The following is a 16,882-nucleotide window of genomic DNA, read 5'->3' on the forward strand; positions in this document are numbered from 1 at the left end:
TTGACGTTTATGAAGACTCCCACCTTCCTGTGTTCCAAGCACATTTTCTCGACAAGTCGTGAAAAATATTATTTTTTGAGAACTGTTCGATATTATGCAAGCTATTGTAAATAAAATGTCGCATTAACTTCTCACAGATTTGCTTCTATCTGCGCAAACGTGATGGCGATATCCTTCAGGTGGAGATAAACTGTATTCAGTGTTTCAAACCCCTTTAATTTCAAGTCGAACAAGCAGAATAGTAAAAATTCCTCAAGGTTCTTTTTTCCAATTTACTATTTCTGTTTGATTGTGTATTATAATAGCGGTTTATAGTTTCTAAGTTCATGGAAAGTGCGAAATTGAAAACCTCTCACCGTAGCGTTTTTCGTCTAGTGGAAGGACCAACTCAAAGTTGGCTACTCTCACTTGGAGCCGAAGTACAATGTTGCTAAGTTTAAGAATTCGGGACTTAGAATTCTTTCGGGGCGGTCAAATAAGATGTTGCGAAGTGTACTGTATGACTCGAAAAGGAACTGGCCGACACCTCCTTGGCGGAATGTTTATCACATCGTGCTACGACCACGGGTTCCTGGTTCGAATCCCGGTCTGGGCATAGATGCTGTCAAATGTCCGTGATTTTGGCTTCATCGCAATTGCGATGAACACAGTTAGAAGTGAAAGGGCGGGTGGACAATTACGATGACATTTTAAATCTTCTATCAAATTGAAGGGTGACTTAACACCTCGTACAATACCTCTTAAAAGAGAATTATGTGAAATATTGATGTTTTCGGTTGGGAATTTGGTTCAATCAAGTTTTTGAACATGGGCTTCTTCCTTTTCTGACCTTCTATATTGAGTGCCATCCGCATTGATCTTGGTATCTTCTGCTTTGCATTTTTGAATGCGGTATTCCAAGCCACCTATTTATTTTGTTGTTCCAACCTTCTACAGCATTATTAGTTCTGTGGCAGCTTTGGTTAGATTAGGTTAGGTTCTGATCGTCGCAATTGTCCTACCATTAATTTGTAAAATAACCTTCACCGTCAAAATCATCGCAATTGTCCTAGATTCGTTTGTGAGTGTCCCTTCATCAATTTCATCATATTATCGCTCATTCTCATCTTTGCGATTAGCCAAAAGTGGGAGAAAGACGAAGTGATAAACCAATCAATCAATGAATCAACCGAAAAGGAACTTCACAGAATACATGCGTGTTCCAGCAGTCTGGGACGCTCTCAGAGGGTGTACCAACGAGTTAGACTAATACTAATGATACTAGCGCTTCGGTCGTTAATTCCGTGCTGAATATGCCGGACCCTGTGGCCGAGTGGTTAGCACATCGCGCTGTGACGCCAAGGGTCCCGGGTTCGAATCCCGCTCGGGCTTTTTTGTTTGTCCATTCATCAATTTTATCATTTCATCACTCATCCCCATCTTCGCAAATTAGCCAAGAGGCACAAAACGCGAAGTAAAATAAACTAAATCATCAATCAATCCGTCGTATTCAGCTCGCAGATGCTAGGCGATCATTCCCCGAATACTTAACGAGCACCAAGTGATATGCTTCAAATGATGATCGTTATGTGATCTCTATGCAGCACATTTGCTATGGTCGATGCTATATACCGTCAGGGACGTAGCTAGGTTGATCAGTTTGGGGGGGGGGGCAAACGTAAGATATTTTCTATCAAACTATTATAAATTAACAAACTATTTATTCACCATATAGGCCTATGCTGTATACAATATATATATATATATATATATATATATATATATATATATGGTGCTATGCACAGGGGAACACTTTACCTTTTTTTTTTTACCTTGGAAAGGAAAGGAGCAAGAGCCTCCTCGGTGGTGTATGATAGCATCGTCGCCTGGTAATCAAGGGGTTCCGGGTTCGATACCCGGTGGATGCTCATAGTGGTTCGGATTCCACTTTACACTGTAGAACCAGTCCCGATTAGCCTTATTGTGTATAAAGTGGACTTAAAACACCAACTCAATCAATCAATAAATTGGAAAGGAACATCATTTTCATTTGTAGCCCCCAACAGTCTCGCGAAATCCACAGCTATTACTCGGGAAACTAAATGCAGAATGAACTCATTAACTTAATGGCTGATACACCAAGAACAATGTTATTTAGTCTTTACATTTGCTCGAAGAAAATTGAGAAGTAGATAAAACCCTTTTCCGTGGTTTTAGATATAAAGTGCTGGAACCAGGTTTACAAGTATATGAAATGTGTGCGTAATGAGTTCAAGCTAGGTATCTCATGTATACAGTTCATACCGGAATCGAATCCGGTATCTCTTGGTTCAAGGCGACCACAATTCTATAGGGCGGTCCCGAGTCTTCTAAGGCATCTGATTGTTCACTTGGGAAATGATGACGATAAGAAATTTTATGCACACGTCTAATTTCTTAAAATTAATCTTATTTGTGTGTGGAAAACTGAATACATGATGGCACTGGATAAAACAAAGTTCCCTCACGCTCAAATGATTACGCTCTCGTCTTTGGTTCGGCAGGTTCAACAAGGGGTCCCGGGTTCGATTCCCGATGGAAGCACATTAGTTCGGATCTCACGTTAAACTGTAGGTCCAGTCCCGATTAGCCTTATTGTGCATAAAGTGGACTTAAAACACCAGTTCAATTAATCAATCAATCGAAAGGTTCAAGGTTCGATCCCTGGTTGTCAGGCCGGTAGCCAGAATTTGATTTGGGAAGTGGCTTATCCCTTATCGGCAGCCGCCATCTAAAGGCGAAAAGGTTGGAGGGAGGAGTAAATGCGCTGAAGATGAATTTCTTGGTATATTGCAACTAACCATATACAAGATGTTTAATCCTGTTAATGCAGTAAATTTAATTACTACTACACATAATTAAAATCAGATATTTGTAGGATTTCGGGAAAGGACTGCAGCCCCCGAGCCCCTTCCCTGGATATGTGCCTGCTTGTATTAGTTCCAAAATTTCTGTGCTGTTCCAACATCGTGAGGACAATTTGGGAAGTACTTGAAAGCGATATGGAAGCAAATTCTGCTCTCGAAACAATGGGACTCGATGTGATGACCACGCGTAACCGAATGTAAGAACTCTTCGCAGGCCTTGTCCCTCAATATTAATTTTACTGACTAATTGTAAGTTTTCCTCGGCCTCCTCGATGACGCAGTGGTAGCGTCGCCGCCTTGTAATCAAGGGGTCCCGGGATCGATACCCGGTGGAGGCACACATGGCCGTATTTAGAGGGGAGGTTTTTAGGGTTCAACCCCCCCCCGAAACTTCTGGCATATTGGATTAATGGAAGTTTAGAAACCAAAATTTGACATATTTTCAAAAAATTATTTGCACTTTCACAAAAATACAACAGCGAGACAATTCTGAAATGATCGAGCTAGAATTTTCAAACATTTTGAATTCTTCAATTTGAGCGGAACGGGTTTAATTATCAGAATCGCAGCCCACCCGCGACCCCTTCATTTTCACTTCTGTTGTCCTCTTTCCAGTGCTGTTCCTATATCAGACTGAAAGTTCCCTTGTGATTGTCCCAAAATTCCCGTTCCAACTTTTAAATTCCCTGTTCGATAAGGGTTTAAAAACCCCTTTATAAGAGTTCAAACCTAGGATATCCATCTTCGTAGCGAATTATATTCACTACTCTTCACCCAGCGGTCGATATAGTACATACATTTAACATATATGCGGTCCTATAAAGGACATACTTGTATAGTGTGTAGTGGTTGTATATAATGTTGTTTGGTAAATATAGGAGCAATATGAGCGTCGGAAAGTGGGATTGAACTGGTCCATAGAACCCCCTCGCCCCGAATTGACATCGTTTATTGCAAGTTACAAAATAGCAGAACGTTTGTTAGTTTTATTGTTAATAACGAAAATAATGTCCAGTTAGTATTCGAACAGAATAACCAAAGAAAAATGACGTTAGATCGAAAAATTGAGGTTACAATGCAGGCACCATGTTACGTTTTACCATTTAATCCAAAGAATAACTGGTTCCACAGTTTTCAAAAATACAAAAATTAAGTTTTATGTGAATGGTCAAACAACATAAACTTTATGACTAAAATTTCTCTTACTTCTAAAGCTTTTTCTTGAGGTACCTAAAACTTAATAACAAAATATAATAACTGTGCATCTCAGTACACACTGCATGAAACGTAAAAATAATAATAAAAACATTTGTGCTGCATATTCACACTTCTGATGGATAGAGTAGAAAAGTCTCCTCAAGGATATAAGGACAGTAATAATAATAATAATAATAATAATAATAATACGTTTGTATCAATTAGTTATTTATAATGAAATTTTAATTATTATTAATTAATAATTATTATTGTTATTATTTCTATTATTCAAATTTCTTGCGATGTGCATGGGAACAATTATGAGTGAACCCCCCCCGAAATCTTTTCCTGCCTAATGCCATGGAGGCACATAGTGGTTGGGATCCCCGATTAGCCTTACTGTGCATACAGTGGACTTAAAACACAAACTCGATAATTGTAAGGTTTTAGAAGACCTAAACATGACTTTTTATGCATCGTACAATTTTGCTTCTTTTCACCCTACTTTTACAGTTTTTCTTCCTAAGAATTCCACCGAGTATAACGCTACGAAACCAGAGGTCCAAGCAGAGGCATGTAGCCGCTGTTACCGCAGGTAACACCAAAATATAATAAATTGAAGAACCCGTCTTAAAATATTATTACGTACATAAACTGGTAATATTGTCGTAAAGTAAACATTGCAGACTGACATTTTTTCTGACACCGGCAAAAGCGAAGAGGAGGACTGATCCGGTACCCTCCTCAGGCAACATGAGGAAAGGGCCCTGAGCCCACCCAAGGAAGACTTTCTGTCGCGGCAAAGACTGTTACGGCGGGAGGAGGAGACGGGTTATTGGCATGACTGTTTAGCCGCCGCAGTTGCCGGTGATACTTACCGGAAACATACCAGTGTTGCCATATGTAATTGACAGAAAAGAGCTAAGTCGCCTAATTGGGTCTATCTTACTCTGAAGGTGTCTAGTCACACTGGGGAACGATGGCGCAGTGGTAGCGTCGCCGCCTTATAATCAAGGGATTCCGGGTTCGATACCCGGTGGAGGTTCGGATCCAACTTTAAACTGTCCCGATTAGCATTACTGTTCATGAAGTGGACTTAAATCGCCAAATCAAAATTTAAAAAAATCAAATCACACTGGGGCAAAAGCAAACTACCAAGTGATATTTTGTATTTACACTAAATATCAGCTATTATGAAAGTCCTCTTTGTCCTTCTTCGACATCATGGGCGAGAAGGAGAGGAGAGGGATGGGTATGGTCAAGGGGTCTGCTGTCCTTCTAAAAATGTCAACCTAAAATTCTATATTTCACACATATAATATTATTTCGGTTACAGGAATTTGTGATAATTGTTGATAATACTGATTGAGATTGACATACGTTGTCGCAGGAATGCAAAAATTTCGGATTGAAGCAATGTTTTTGAGGTGGTAGAACTGTTTTTGGGTGAAAACAATACTTACAAGCATAATTTCCCGATTGTTATCTTAGCACGCTCTGAAGTGTCAGGTGTCGTAAGTTCGAATCCTCAGCAAGAAATGGTTATTTCAATGTTCGTTGTTATTATTTTACTAACATAATTATAAAAATTAATAATTACATACACAAAGAAATAATAATTTTATTTCAATAATTCACCATGCATCCTCATCGTCACGGTTATCCTATAAAGCGAAAGCCTTAAAGGTAGCAAAGGACGTAAAATATACGAAATAGTAGTGGTGTCAGAAATAAGATTTCAGTGGATTTAGCGAAACATGGGAGTGGGAGTAGTTAGGAAACAGATGAAGACTACATCTACTTTACATACGTCTTATTTGAAACGAAAAGTTTCGGGATTGGGGCAAATCTGGTTTCAAAAGAACTAAGATGGCAACAGTAGTACAACTGGACTTCTTGCAGGTTCCGAAGGAAATACTGGGGAAGGGCCGATGCTGAGAGGGGAGGGGGCAAGGAGGATGCTTCACGTGTTACAAAAGTAAACAACGGTTTGTGGGAGGGACTGTGCAGTGGAAGTTTTGTGACTGGTGTCTTTCGTCTTTATGTTGTTTTCGGGCATTGTCAATTAATTAATGAAGCTTGCTCCGAGTTCCGAGGTGGCGGGTTCATCCTATCTGGACAGTGTGTGTAATCGTGCGATAGAAGATATTTTGAAGCAATCTTTCGGTTCGTTATTTTGCAGAAAAAATCGAAATTGTGGCGAAAGGAAGGCCAAAGCCTATTTTGAACGATTTAAAAACCAAGTCGTCTGCTGGATATGACCGACATTTCAATGTTTCATGGTATAACGACTATCCGTGGTTATGTGGATGTGTGCAGTTGTCGAAACTCTTTTGTTGGCCATGTACTCTATTTTCGGGTGAAAAAAAAAACGTGTCGAATTCAGATGTGGATAACATGGACCATGACCATGACGCACCCAAAAATTCAAATTCAAATTAAAAACTTCTCTTTATGACAGCATCATAGAAGTTTTTTGATTTGATTTGATTGATTTTGCTTCGCTTGTGCCACTTTTGGCTAATTTGCGAAGATGGGGATGAGTGATGATATGATTAAATTGATGAATAGACATCACAAACGCCCATGCCCAAGCTAGGTTTCGAACCCGGGATCCCAGCATCATATAACTATTTTCAAAGTCGGATTGATCTGCTCTATAAGTAGCCTTCGATGTTTCTGTAAGTATCAAATTACGTATTATTGTGTCGACAACCAATGTTTGCGATTTCACTTTAGTCCTTATGTCAACATTTTTTTTTCCTGATTAATAACTTTACCAAAATCTAGTATTGAATTGCATACGTACCAGATTAATATTATATGAACTACTTGGAAGACATTGGGGGGGGGGCATGAGGTGGGGAGGCGCCCAAGTCTCCCTTAAATGTCCTACTGATAACCGGTAACACTTTTAAAAATCCACGCCACGCCACTGGGTCCAAGGTTCGGACCTTGGACAAGTATGGTTCTATCATGTCTGTCCCAGCGCCATTCCTTCGGCTCATCATTCATCGTCATCGTCGCATTTAACCCAAGAGGTAGAAAAGCGGCGTAATATAGAAATATATAAATGATTGATTTGGTTTATTTTACTTCGCTTTTCTGACACTTTTTGGCTAATCGTGAAGATGAAGATGAAAATGAGTGATGTGAAATTGATGAGAGGACCATCGTAAAGAACACACACGCCCAGTCCGGGATTCGAACCCAGGACCCCTGGCATCGTATGCACATTTTTAACCACAGCACACCAAATAGAAACAGAAAATTGTTGATAAGTAATTTGCTTCTCCATAACTCATGATTATATTAGCTATACAGGGTGTCCGGCTTAGACCTTTAACATTACAAAAGAGCATAATTTTGAAGAGAAACCCAATTATATTACCAAAATTTACATTTTGGTAGAAAAACTCATGCATTTTTTGTCCCAGCACCAGTACTTCACACAACCTCGATATGGGCCCCCCCTTTGGCACCGCAGATGTTGAACCGATATTCCAATTCCGTCCAGGTATTCACTAACATTTGAGGGGTCACATTGTTAATCGCCTGACGAATTCTGTTACGCGGTTCTTCCAAGTTCTCGACGGGCATACTGCAGACTTGGTCCTTGATAAACCCCCAAAAGAAAAAGTCTAGGGGGGAAAGATCCGGCGAGAGCGCAGGCCAAGTAAGTGGTTTAGAACCTCTTCCTATCCATCTTCTAGGAAAATGCTCATCGAGAAATTCTCGTACAATGATAGCAAAATGTGCCGGGCTCCGTCTTGTTGGAAAATGGTTTCTGGAGGCATTTGAGGCACAGCGTAATGCTGAAGCATGTCTAAATAATTCGTTCCTCTCACTGTTGCCTCAGCAAAGAATAACGGGCCTATTATCTTCTATTTCATTAACACACACCACACATTAACTTTTGGCGAGTCTCTCGTAATTGTCACTTCTCCAAATATGGCAATTTTGCTTGTTAACTTTGCCCCACGTGTGGAATGCAGCTTCATCAGAAAAACACACCTTGTCCAGAAAAGCATTGTTGTTGTCAATTTCGGTTAACATTGTGCCCGAAAACGTCTGTCTTTTAGGTTTATCATCAGGATAAATTCCTTGATGTAACTGGATCTTTTATGCCCGTAGACGTAACCTTTTGTGCACAACGTCATGGATAGTAGACCGAGGAATGTTGAGCTCTAAACTTGCATGTCTTATTGATTTTCTTGGATTTCTTGTGAATGCAGTGCAAATTACTTCAATGTTTTCCTCTGATACCTTACGCTTCGCGTACTCCCCGCGCACCAACACAACACTTCCGGTTTCTCTTAGTTGTTTATCCCACTGAGCAATACTCAAATAGGAAGGAACATTGTCGTGACGTTGAAGATTGAATTCACGCCGGAAAGCACGTTGAACAAGCTTCACAGATTTTTGTTTTCTGCGAGTGAAAGAACGCAGAACACCTTCTGCTGAACCGTCAACTCCGCCATCTTGGAATTTATGCTTTACACGCGCATGCGCGTCACGTCAACTCGAAGTACTGGTGATTCTCGCAAATGGCCACAGTTGCACGACATGGCATCTGGACACAAACCTGTAGATATCAACTTTGCAACGAGATTTGCAAATATTTAACATGTAACTGGGCGTAAACAGCCACATGTAAGCTGTAAGTCCAATAAAATTTATTATTTTTGATATTTGACATGTAGGCTCAGACAAAATCCGATATTGACACTTCATTTTGAATACGTATTTTTACCATTCTCATATCGTTGGTTCACTTCCCCCTTCGCCGGAGATAACTGCTGATCTTCTGGCTGGTAGGCTATGATGTTCGGTCTTCTGGACGCATTTCTCGCTTCGTTTTACAGCTAATAATGTGGTTGGTAGTTTGTCATTTTTCACAAAATTTGTGTATTCCTTGCAACCCTGCCGTGCGCTGTTTCGCCGCAGGAAATGACGTCACAGATACGATCAAATGTTGTGTTGGTTGCCAGCATCCAGGCGGCAAATGGTCTTTTTTGAACGGCTGTAGCGTCGAATTCGACACACCAACGAGAAAAATGTTACTGAGAAAAGTTTTTTGTTTTGATGTGCTCTATACGAATCTGTGGTCCGTGGGCGCCATTAAAATGACACCCCGTATATTTACATTTATACCTGCCCACCCTAAGCTATCAATATACAGCTTCTGCCCACCCGGTCGAAAATTTCTGGAGCCGTCCCTGCTGACCGGGGCGGACCACAAAACCATTAACTGCATCCCCTTCCAATACATCTGTTTGTGTTCAACAAGCAAGAAAGAGGGAAATAAGAAAGAAGTGTCTTGCTTGGGTTCGTGCTACTGAAAATTGAAGAAGTGTTTGAAACTGCATGAAAAATTTACTGAAGAATTAATTTGCAATATTTGTCATCAAAGTAAAATTTCCAGCAAATACAGAACACTTTCCCGGGGCCACGTGGACGTTTGCCGGGGCCAGTGTCCCCGCGTGTCCCCCTAACGACGTCCCTGTATACAGTATAATCTTTTAAAAAAGGAGGACATTTACCTATTCCTAAAAAATCCGCCCGGACGCCGGACAGACATCTAAAAAGGAGGACATGTCCGGATAAAAGAGGACGTCTGGTCACCCTACCTCTGTTCCATGGAGGGACCGCCACTGGTGTCAACTACACGTATTTGTGCACCACCCTGTTCTTTTTGTGAGAATTTTCTAACGTTTCAACACAACGTAGGTCTCGAGAGAAGGCTTGCAGTGTAAAGATTTACAAATAATAGTAATAATAAAATTCAAATCACATTGCTATTCAAGGGGGTATTATTCAAATGTTAGTGGAGGTTGCCAATTTTATTTGAGGAGAGGTGAGAAAAATCTGAGCTACACATTTAATGTTCGAAAATTAAAATCGGCAGCATTACTTTTTTCTCTTTAAATTAAGAACCTTCTCTCGGGATCAGATGATGGTGTTTTACCAGTCAGTACTACGTTCGTTTTCAACTTCTTTTTGCAGGGACGAGATACACATTTTAATTGGACATCGTTAATCCGCATATTCGTAACAGATTTATGCATTTGAGTTTCGTTTCTTCCCCCCTAATTTTGCGTCTCTTTTCTGCCACTTTCGTTTAAGGGCACGAGGAACAGTTTCCGAGAGACTCTTCCCTCCGCGGCACTGCTGCCAACTTAGCTCTTTTGGAGCCGGCTTTCGTGCATTCGTTTGGCATTCGTTTGGCCGGCGCACATAGACCAACTTTTGCCATACACTTTGCACGACGTGATTTGTTATATTGGCTGCGTCGCCCCACCCCCTATTACCTCCCAAACTACTTTTCTATAGCGCCGTGGCTGACGTGAAGATGACATAATATTGTTATCCGGGAATCCTTTATTTTCGATTTCATACGAACATCGGTGTATTATTGAGATGGGTGATGCCGCCGGATCTAGACGGTGAAAACTAAGCATAAATTGTCATCACTTTCAAGTATCGGTAATAGCAACGCCCCCACCCCTTCGTAAATCTAGCTCCTCCTTGAAAGCCAACTTTAGCTCAATTTAAGGTGAAGTTTAGCTCTTTTTGGCACATCAGGTTTGGCAACACTGTCACGATGGCCTTAGGAGGCAAGGAGAAATCCATTACGCTTATGAGAGCATTATTTTATTTGTTTTCTCTGGAATATCAAATATCCAGTGGCGTAGAGAAGTACATGGACGGGAAAAGGACACGTTGAACAATTTATTGATCGTCGGAAAAGTGGGAACTCCCCTTTGATTAGCCGTAACTTGAAGTTGATTCCCCATAAGGAATACATGGGGATTCTGTAAATTCTTATCTATCATATTTTTCAAACATAGTATCTAGCTTAATAGTTAACTTTAAAAAAAATCTCTTCCACTTGCAACATGGAGAGAAATGACTTTTTCTTTTTCTTTCTTTTTAAGTAAGAGTGCTCATTCCGACAATACTGAAATCAATGAAAAATTGGTGCGAAACTGTCACTCTTCCCCTTAATAGCGAAGATGAGATGGGTGAAACTGATAAAAAAGCATCAGCAAAGAAACGCCAGCGAATGTCGGGACTCGAACCTGGAAATATAACTCGACTACTCAACACGCTCAGCTCACGACGCTGCTAACAGGCAATCATTTAACATTTCTTTGAAAGAATAAAGCGACATATCGAATGACAACGACTGTCACTATGAAAGCGCAGTAGTTCAGAATGGTTTCACACCCGTTCTTGAACCCTGGAGCATTTCCGAAAAACAACAATACCAGGCACGACTTTGTCTCCTCATTCCACGAAGTACCACGTGACTGTTACGTAACGAGATTTCGCTAGGTTTACAAAGCCTTGCGTCGATTTCAAAGATAAATTTTCCGAGAAGAAACAGTTAATCTCGTTTGACATTCGTTATCAGATAATTTGGCAGGTTGATCTGTTACGTCACTACAAGCTTAAGCCTGCAGCATCGTCGTCTAGGGCAACACAATCTGGTGCAATCAAATGAAGGCCTATGTCAATTGCTCGGTAAACATCAACATTCTTAGTTCGCCAGGAACTCGAGACAGAAGTAACACGCGAAGTCAGCATCTCAGGCACCATGTAAGTAATGGTTCTGTTCAGTATCATCTAGCGAGGCACGTTTCGAGATTCGAGACGAGGACGAGACATTTCTGTCGAGACTTTCGTGTATGAAATAATTGCTTAAACCAAATTCACTTCAATATGCGACTTCTTCAGACAATCCAAGCAAACATAGGCTTTATTTTATTTGTAGATAAGTCATATATTTTGTTTAAGGTAACTATTAGTGGCAATTGTGAACGTGTGCTGCGTTGTTGCATATGTTCAGGATGAAATACCGTGTTTCGAGGGCTCGTGGCGTCGAAACGAGACGTCAGAAAGATAGTAAGAAAAGGCTAATCAGGATTGAATCTACAGTTTAAAGTAGGATCCAAACCACTGTGCAATGTGCCTCCACAGGTAGGCATTTACAACTCGAGACGAGGCTGTTCTAAGTGCCGTCTCGTCCCGACACCATCCTTAGTTGGAATTTAAGAAAATTTATGCTTTAGGACTTCTTTATTTTACATTTCGATATATAACAATTGTTACGATTAATTTAATACCATAGAAATAATGATAGCAACATTGACACAGGAGCTATCCCGGGAATGCTACAGGAGGTTTCGATTTTTATGGGCCCTGCAAGGTTGTCTGCGAGTCTCGAAATTCTATATAAACCCATAAATTTAACAGATAATGTGACCTGTATGCAGTGGTGGCGGTTAGGGGGGGGGGCGAGGGGTACAGTTGCCCCCCCCCCCACTTTTCGCCACTTTTGCCCCCGCACTACGCTAAACCTTATCTACAAAGAGAAATATATTGTCTTTGCCCCCCTGGCTTTGGAACCCAATCGTCGCCACTGCCTGTATGCATAATACCATTAAGAAACAGATGTATGGTAAATATGCTTGATAAGGGCTAATGAAGCTTTCTATAATTCTACATTATGCTCATATGGACTAATCAGGACAGGAGTTACGGTTTCGTGTGAAATTACTCGGTGAAATATGCCTCCACTGGGAATCGAACCCAAGAACACTTGATTACAAAGCGATAACGTTAATCACTACCCTATCAGGGAGGTTCGGCGTTTTTACTTCAATATATTAGTATTAATGTAGAAAAAAGGAAGTCACATACCGCTGAAGGAAAAGACAATTTATCCTACTTGGTATTCCAGTTAATTAAGGTGAGATGCTTCAATTAAAGCCTGAATCACACAGAACTGGATTTCCAGTAGGAATGCCCTAGTTGGCGCTGGACTGGCTACCCATTTGCTAGTTTTCGCCTCACACGATATTTGTTGTTACCGTACTTATCGATAGACTTTTGTTCCCATAAGACATTGCGCAGAGCAGACAATCTCTAAAGATGGACGAGCAATTTGAAGAATGTTGTAGGAGAATTACTGCTTTGTGATTTTATTAAAAATTAAAAAAGAAAAGTACGGACTAGAGATTGGCTCAAAAGAAATATGGTAATCAATGCGTGCCGAACAAACTTTTTAATTAACTCGGGTATGCATATTCATATATGAGATTAGCAGGATTCATTCACAAATTTAAAAAATCAAACATTTAATTTAATACACTTGTAATAATAAGGATTTTCATTTTCGGTTAATCATATTTGTCACGTACACATCTCATCGCTTTGCATAAATACCTAAATACTAATGAACTGAACACGAATGCACTGCACGTCATCTCTTTACTTCTTTTTAATCGAGAAACTAACAGCCAGCACTCGGAAACCACAGAGAAAAAACTCCCCTTTGCAAACTCACAGATTAACTTCACATGGCCAAATTTTGCTCTGATTGGCTGTTCCACAGAATCCAGTCGAGGAAAGCCAGTGGCAATTAGAACATGTCATATTCCTCCAAACCAGTCAAGCAGCAAGCCAGGCAGCCATCACATCCGGGCAGGTAGCCAGTTCAGCGCCAACTAACTGCATTTCCAGTTCCGTGTGATTCGGCCTTTACCTGAATGATTTCGAGAAGTTAGTTTTATTATGTAGGGGGGAAATGGAGAGGTGAGGAAGGGAGGGGGGAGAGAACGTTCTCTTGAAAATCGTAAAACGGTCACATACAAAATGCATAGCTGGGGCTCAAGTGTTTTTTTCTCGCCTGTTGAAAGTAGGAGGCAAGACTATTTGATTATACTCCATCCACTATAAGACAGCCGCGGATCCACGGGGTTGGGGGGGGGGGGCGATAGGGGCATCCCCCCCAACTGTCCTGATGATGGATTTTTGGGAGATATAATAATGATTGATATTACTAATAATTTAAGTGCTGCATGTATGTTTTTTAAGTTACATTTACCTGGCAAATTTCATGGGAATCGGAGGGGGACACAGGGGTCAGATGATCCCCACGTCAATTTGTCCTCATCTTGACATTTGAGGGGATTTTGCCCCCTAAAACAGTTTTTAGCTGAAACAAAAAACACGTATTTTTTCCTTTGGGCCCCTCTATACACATGCCACGTTTCATGGAAATCGGAGGGGAACACAGGGGTCAGATCCCCACTTCAATTTGTCCTCATCTTGACATTTGAGGGGAGGTTGTCCCCTAGAACAGATTTTTAGCCGAACCAAAAACAAAAACACGTAGTTCTTCATTTGGGCCCGTTTATACACACACCTGGAAAGTTTCATGGAAATCGGAGGGGGACACAGGGGTCAGATCCCCACTTCAATTTGTCCTCATCTTGACAATTGAGTGGGTTTTGCCCTGTAAAACCGTTTTTTTAGCTGAAACAAAAAAACACGTATTTCTTCCTTTGGGCCCCACTATACGCCTGCCAAGTTTCGTGGAAATCGGAGGGGGACACTTAGATAACCTCCCTTGTTAGTCTTAAACTTTGTAATTATATAACACTGCATATATTATAATGTTTTATTTTAATTTGTAAAGCTGTAACTGTAGAACAATTGTATAATTTTTGTATAACATTTCTATCTCCTTATGTGTGTTAAAGGTTTCATTCTGGAATGGAATGTCTCACATTTATGTGTGTTTTCATTTCCAATACATTCGAATGAATACATATTCGTTTCAATGGCATTTACAAAATCACCTCTGACATTTTATGTTAAACAAGTAAGATTATTTTTGTGCACGAGTGTGTTAGCCGATGCGTAGCAAAGTATTTTAGGAACAACACTTGAAAAAAATTCATGTAGGACTAACTAATGAAAAATTTCTTTGTAATCGAAGATCATAATACCTTTTAAGGTGTGGTAATATTATAATGGGATTAAGATAGTTCCGGATCCGGCGGATCCGGATCCGGATACAGATCCATAACTTTTGGATCCGGATCCGGATTTTTCGGATCCGGCTCCGTTTGGCCATCCCTAGTCTGGACGAGGATAGTTTATGTGACGGTGCAGAATCTACAGAGTCGACGAGATTGCATGCAGACAATAGAATTTGCACGGAAAGTGAAACTGCTCAGAGAGTTCAAAACATTGATGTTTTTGATATTGGAAAATTCCTGGGGGGACAGATAGTGATTTTTCAAAAGAGGGTATTGTAAGGCGCCATTGGGTTCCACCTGTTGGATATAAATATCCGTTCTCTTTGCAAAGGAAAGGCGACAAAGATGGCCATCGATACGCTTCCAGAAAGCACATGGAATCGTTCGAGTGGCTTGTCATTTCACATCAGCTTTAGGGCTACCTGTGTAAATTTTGTCCCATTTTCGTATCTGGTCAAGTCGGGGGTTTAAACACAATGTGACACTCGGGTAAATTAGTTGCGAAATATTTGAAGGATTTTTCAAATTTAACAGGGAAAAATGGTGATTTGGTCGTTCACGAATCTAAAGATTATCACATAAAGGCAGTGGAAGATGGAAAACGGTTTTTGAAGATGCGAAGTGATCCTAGTCTCCACGTAATAAATATTCAGTAAAAGAAACGCCTGGAACAAATAGCTGAAAACGGGGAAAGGTTACTACCTATTGTGAAAACTGTCATACTGCTTGGACGTCAGAACGTTCCCTTCAGAGATCACAGGGATGAGGGAAAACTTTCCGAATATGAAACTGAAGGTGTACCTTGCAACGAACGCAATTTCCGTGAATTTTTGCGATTTCGTATTGATGCCGGGGATGAAAATTTGAAGCAATATTTGACTTCAACATGGTCACGTTCAACGTACATAAGCAAAACTGTACAGAACGAACTAATAGAAACATGTGGCGATGAGATCACGAGTAAAATTGTAGACCGAATTCGCCAAGCAAGAGAATATTCTGTAATATTCGATGAAACCACTGACGTGTCCCACAAATTGCAACTGTCGATTAATTTTCGATATGTTGCACCTGAAGGAGTTCGTGAAGATTTCTTAGACTTTATCAATGTCCACGAGAAAGTATTCAACAATGAGAAATCTTCTCATTCTACTGAAAGTGTAGAGCCAAAGATTTATGGGAAAGCTGTAGGTCAATTAGTGTTAAAGACGATATCAGAAATAGGCCTGGATCCCCAAATGTGTGTGGGAATTGGTACAGATGGGTGTTGCATGGTCCGAGGTATGTGGCGCAGTTAAAGAAATTCAGACAGTTTGTGAGTATTCTGTTCGTTGTCCTTGTTTTAATCATGCACTTAACTTGTCTTTGGGGAAAACATCCAGAATTCAAAGTGTGAGGAATGCGGTCGGAATAATAAAAGAAGTTCACACTTTCTTTACTTCTTCGGCCACGCGAAATTTTGTGTTGCGAGGCAAGCAATTAACATCGCTTTGTGAAACTCGCTGGGTTGAAAGGCACGAAGCGGTAGCAGAATTTCGCACTGGGTTATCGCGGATAATAAAATGCCTTGGGGAGAGCTTCAAACGGCAGCAAGGTCACTTCTCTTTTGTCAGCTATATGCAATATTGAATTCTTAACAACAATGAATGTTTTGGATGACGTGTTCGGCATAACGCTTCCAATGAGCAGACTTTGTCAAAAGAAGACCGTGAACATGAACAAAGCTGCAAATTTTGTTAAGGACATTCTTAATGTTCTTGAGGATCGACGCTATTCGGCGAACCAGGAGTTTCATGTTGTCTTTAGAGATGTGGTCGATACTTGCAAATTACTGGACATCGATGTCAGAATTCCTCGTGTTACCAGAAGACAGATCCATCGCAGCAACCCATCCTGCTCTCTCCCTGAAGACTACTTGGGCGTGGCAATTTGCATCCTACCTCTGAAAAATATAACTGAAGACCTACG

The 16,882-nt window shown here is 40.6% G+C and overlaps 2 protein-coding genes across 2 annotated transcripts in view; one reads left to right on the plus strand and one right to left on the minus strand.

Moving 5' to 3' along the window:
* The window catches only part of LOC145986417 (centromere protein S-like), a 710,010-nt gene that overhangs the window by 40,637 nt on the left and 652,491 nt on the right, over positions 1 to 16,882 (minus strand). The gene's annotated exons all lie outside the window — the stretch shown is intronic.
* Positions 11,587 to 16,882, plus strand: part of LOC145986414 (ATP-dependent translocase ABCB1-like) — a 129,824-nt gene continuing 124,528 nt past the window's right edge. The window contains exon 1 of the mRNA XM_083120401.1: positions 11,587 to 11,684. Coding sequence (XP_082976527.1) covers positions 11,683 to 11,684 — 2 coding nt within the window. The 5' untranslated portion in view covers positions 11,587 to 11,682. The remainder of the gene's footprint in view (positions 11,685 to 16,882) is intronic.

This window comes from Lepisma saccharinum, chromosome 4 (assembly GCF_977018435.1).
Source record: "Lepisma saccharinum chromosome 4, izLepSacc3.1, whole genome shotgun sequence".
NCBI classification, from domain to species: Eukaryota; Metazoa; Arthropoda; class Insecta; order Zygentoma; family Lepismatidae; genus Lepisma; species Lepisma saccharinum.